The sequence below is a fragment of the Polypterus senegalus genome, chromosome 13 (assembly GCF_016835505.1).
Source record: "Polypterus senegalus isolate Bchr_013 chromosome 13, ASM1683550v1, whole genome shotgun sequence".
NCBI classification, from domain to species: Eukaryota; Metazoa; Chordata; class Cladistia; order Polypteriformes; family Polypteridae; genus Polypterus; species Polypterus senegalus.
The window spans coordinates 24891803-24896002 of record NC_053166.1 but is presented as its reverse complement, the minus strand read 5'-3'; the positions used below and the strand labels follow the sequence as shown (position 1 = coordinate 24896002).

The 4200-nt window shown below is 39.9% G+C and overlaps 1 protein-coding gene across 1 annotated transcript; it reads left to right on the top strand.

Annotated features, from left to right (window-relative positions):
* Nucleotides 1–2241: 2241 nt before the first annotated feature.
* Nucleotides 2242–3743, top strand: LOC120542577 (small integral membrane protein 32-like). Its single transcript, XM_039775135.1, has one exon. The coding sequence runs from the start codon at nt 3240–3242 to the stop codon at nt 3561–3563; it is 324 nt and encodes a 107-aa protein (XP_039631069.1). The 5' UTR covers nt 2242–3239; the 3' UTR covers nt 3564–3743.
* The last annotated feature ends 457 nt before the right edge of the window (nt 3744–4200 follow it).

Below are 4200 nucleotides of genomic sequence, written 5' to 3'. Positions count from 1 at the left end.
TTTTGTTGGCCCAAGCAATGTAAGTGTATTTTAAGATAGATAGATAGATAGATAGATATGAAAGGCACTGTATAACTAATAGATAGATAGATAGATAGATATGAAAGGCACTGAATAACTAATAGATAGATAGATAGATAGATAGATAGATAGATAGATAGATAGATAGATAGATAGATAGATAGATAGATAATGTTAAAGGCACCATATAATAGATAGATAGACAAACAGGCAGTGTGGTGGTTAAGGCTTTGGGCCCTAAAGCCATAGGCTGTGGGTTCAGATCCTAATACTGACGCTGTGCTTTTAATTAATAGAATCAGTTTATTATAACATAATTATCTCTTGTTGCATTACTTTATACAGTAAATCATCAATATTATTCATTTGAATTACCTAGTTATCAATCCAGCTTACCTACAAACAACTTTATTTTTCCCACGTAATTTCAGTTCTTGTGTAACTTAAATATTATTGATTCTTATGTTTGGAAAGCAAAGATAAAGATGTTTTTCAGGTGTATGGTGCATCAAAAAAGTACCATAAACCAGCTTCAACAACCACGCAAAACCAATGGCAATCGAAAACAATCAATTTACTAAAAGTTTTTAACTTTGTTACCAGCTGTTCAAAGGTGTGCTGCTGCATTGGACCAGAATGCAACAAAAGGGGCGGGACTTTATGCAAATATTGGAGAGTCGCGTACACAACACGTGTTTATTTCAATATAAATCAATTTAATATGTTGTGAAAATGGACATACCATGTTTTGGCTATTATTTAATCTTATAATTTTAAATAAGGTTAACTTAAAATAGGTAAGTAAAGACAACAATCCTCGAGGCTGATTGTGCTTTTGTTAAAAAAAAGAATTTGTTTTGTGTCAACTTGATTGCGTTATGTTAATGTGACATCTAAGGGAATTATGTCAGCGTAACTAAAAAAGACTATAGCAAAATCAACAATCAAGATACTATCTTAAATTAGATAAATAAAATTAACAACTCTTTTGGTTTATTTTTTGGAAGCAAGAATGAATAGATAGATAGATAGATAGATAGATAGATAGATAGATAGATAGATAGATAGATAGATAGATAGATAGAATTTGATTTAACCCCAGAGGCAAATTTGTCTTTTTACAGAAGCTCTTTCAATAAATATACACAGAAACAGAATCCATTGCGTTTAACAGTATCTGTAAACTAATGAAACAGTACTTTTACAGTGAATGATTCTGGTAAAATTGATGCGGTTTTTTTTTCACAGTGTGTCCAATCATTTTAAATCAATGTAATCGAAGTCAGTCTCGTTAGATGTAAAGAAAATCTGAAGAAAATCCTCATACTGACACGGGAAGAACATGTAGACACTTTAAAGGTGCCACAACGATGCCATAGTGGAACCACTTTTGGTGCCCAACAGAACCATCGACATGAAGGCTCCACAAAGAACCTGATTTTTATTTTTTTTTTTTTGGTTTGCCATAAATAATCATAAATAATCGATCTGTGAAATACCAGTGAGTTCCTGATTTTACAGTGACACGGGCTAATTCTGTTTTTCTTGATCCGTTATATACTGCTGCAGCCTACTATACATTACAGATTTCTGATTTCTGAACATTCTCAAAACCCAAGGAACCAACGTTATATGCAGAGAACGCCTCCCAGAATAATATTGTTTTTTTTTTTGTTTGTTTTTCAAGCAATGGATCTCAAGAGAACCACATAACGTGCAGTAAAGCGCCATTAAAGAAGCGTTAGTTTTAAGAGCGCATGTGGTGCTCGGAGCAAAAGTAGCGCTAACCACTGCACCACCGAATCGCTTCTTGCCCTGTTCAGTATTTTTATAACATTCCGTTACATGATTTGTCAATATCTATATGGTTATCGCTTCGGTATAGTCTAATTATTACTGAGCGAGAGCTGCGTTATATTTGCTTTGTCTCCGGTCACAGCATTTTCGAGCTCTGCCGCACATGCACCGTGATTATGTAAATACGGATCGGTTTAGTTAAACTTGGGTTAAAATTATACCAGAGAACAACATGATGGAATCACCAGGTCCTTGCATTGCGCAATAAGAAAGTGGCGCCTCTCCTCGAAATCTTCAGCGACGCTTTTTATGTACCCGAGACATTCCGCACGTCCCCGAAACAGTGCGTGTCCCCGTGTATGTATGTATGTATGTATGTGTGTGTGTGTGTGTGTGCGTGTGTGTGTGAGGAGGGGGCTGCGGTGAGTCCGGAGTCACATGCTTTCACACATCTGAAGGCTCGGTGACAATTCATTTGTTCATGTTACATATCCTTGCCGTTTTAACATTTGCTGGTGGTCTGCTTCGTCTGATTTTTTTTTTCCTTAAAGCTTACGGCAGATGCGACAAAGGCTTTTTTAGTGGAATCACTATCGGTTTGCCTGTTTACTTGCTGACAAAGAAGATAAAAAACAGCAAATGCGAGACTTATAGAGAAAGGGAATAAATAGCAACGGATGCGGGAATCCTGGCGAGCGGCTCAGGTAGCCTATAATCGGGATTCGGGATTCGCCGCGCCTCCTCCAGTGCGCCGGAGAGCTGCCAGTTGGGGCTGGTGACAGAGAGGCGAATCATGGAGCGATTCTCCTGTGGATTAAGTTGTCAAGCAGTTCGTGGAACGGTTTTAGAAAAGATGTACACTTTGCTAAGCCCTAGTGCTGTTTAGCCACATTTCCGGCGAGGCGCTCGCTTTGAGGAGCGGATTCTTACTTCTTTACTCACACCGTCCAAAGCAGCAAGAGTGCGGGTCTGCACTGGCTCGGCCACATAACACGAGTGCTTCACAGAGTGGCAGGTTGGCATCGCGTTGTTTTGCTGCTCTGCTCTGCTCATTTGGTTGGGATGGAATGAATGCACCGTTACTCGGTGTTTCACGCTGCTGTGGTGCGGGTGTGAAAACTTCAGATCCAGGTGTTCAACAGAGGACCGGCATTATTGGGCAAATCGCACCTGAATAGAATCGGCTCTTCTAAAATCTTTTTATCTTTCTTCTTATTATTATTTTTATTTTTTATTTTTTGAGTTTTCACATGAGTCAGAAGAGTCTGGAAGTAACACTGCAATCTGCGGGCAAAGCATTTGCGATTCTAATGTACCTGCGGTGTGCCAGGTGCCACAGGTAACAGAACAAGTACGGGGCATTGTCGGTTTTATTTTTCCCTTCCTGTGCACTTTAGCAGCTGTTACAAACTGCAGGTAAGATGCTCAAAGGATTACTGATCAACTCCACTTCCTCTCCCAGTTTTGAAACGATGGCCCAAACCAGCACGCCCAGTTTAAACACGTCGCAAGCCGCAGTCAGCGTGGCGGCGCTGCTCAAGCCAACCGGCCGCGGGCTTCGCGAAGGAGACTTAAACAAACCCGACCTGCTCACCTATCTCGTTATGTTTCTCATTTTGTTTTTGCTGGTCGTGCTCATTGTGTTTTTTATCAATTGCCAGCTGAAGAATTCCTTCTTTATGTCTCTGCCCTACGACAGGTCGCTACGGGAAGCCCGCAATTCGTGGAGAACTGCCAGGGTGTGATGGAATCTGACGGCGCATCCCGTTACATCGTCCGGGGGGACCCGGTGGACAATTGTGTCTATGCATTCGTTTTATAATTCGATTCTGTTGTAATTTAGAACCAAAACCAAAAAAAGATGGAAATCTGTAAGGAGAGCAGCAGGCTCATTTATCACAATACACGACTCGTTTTGAACTTTTCCAGTGTTTGGTGTGCGCGTGTCATTTGGTTACATTAATTCATGGCTGAAACCATTTATTTTTATGAATTACATGTTGAAATATGACTTTTCTTTCTTGCTTATTTATTGCCCACAGGCTTTTCTTTATTGAATTTTCGCCTTTTCTTGGTGGGAAAAAAAAACAATATTTGACCTCAATTTCTGCATTAGTTTTCTGTAAAGCTTAACACATGGGGATATATATATATATTAAAACAATAGCATTATATTGCATGCGTGGGCGTTTATAGCCGTCTGCTTTCTGACCATGCTGAGGGAAATGTATGGAGGTGTGGGGTACTGCATGAGGGGGCGTCTCAAGAGTCGCTGTGTCAGAATGACCGCACCTTGAACCAGGGATGTCCAACTCAACATCTCACTGTTAAAAATAAAAATGCCAAAGTGGTTCTTCAGAGAGAAGCCATAGAGGAACCATT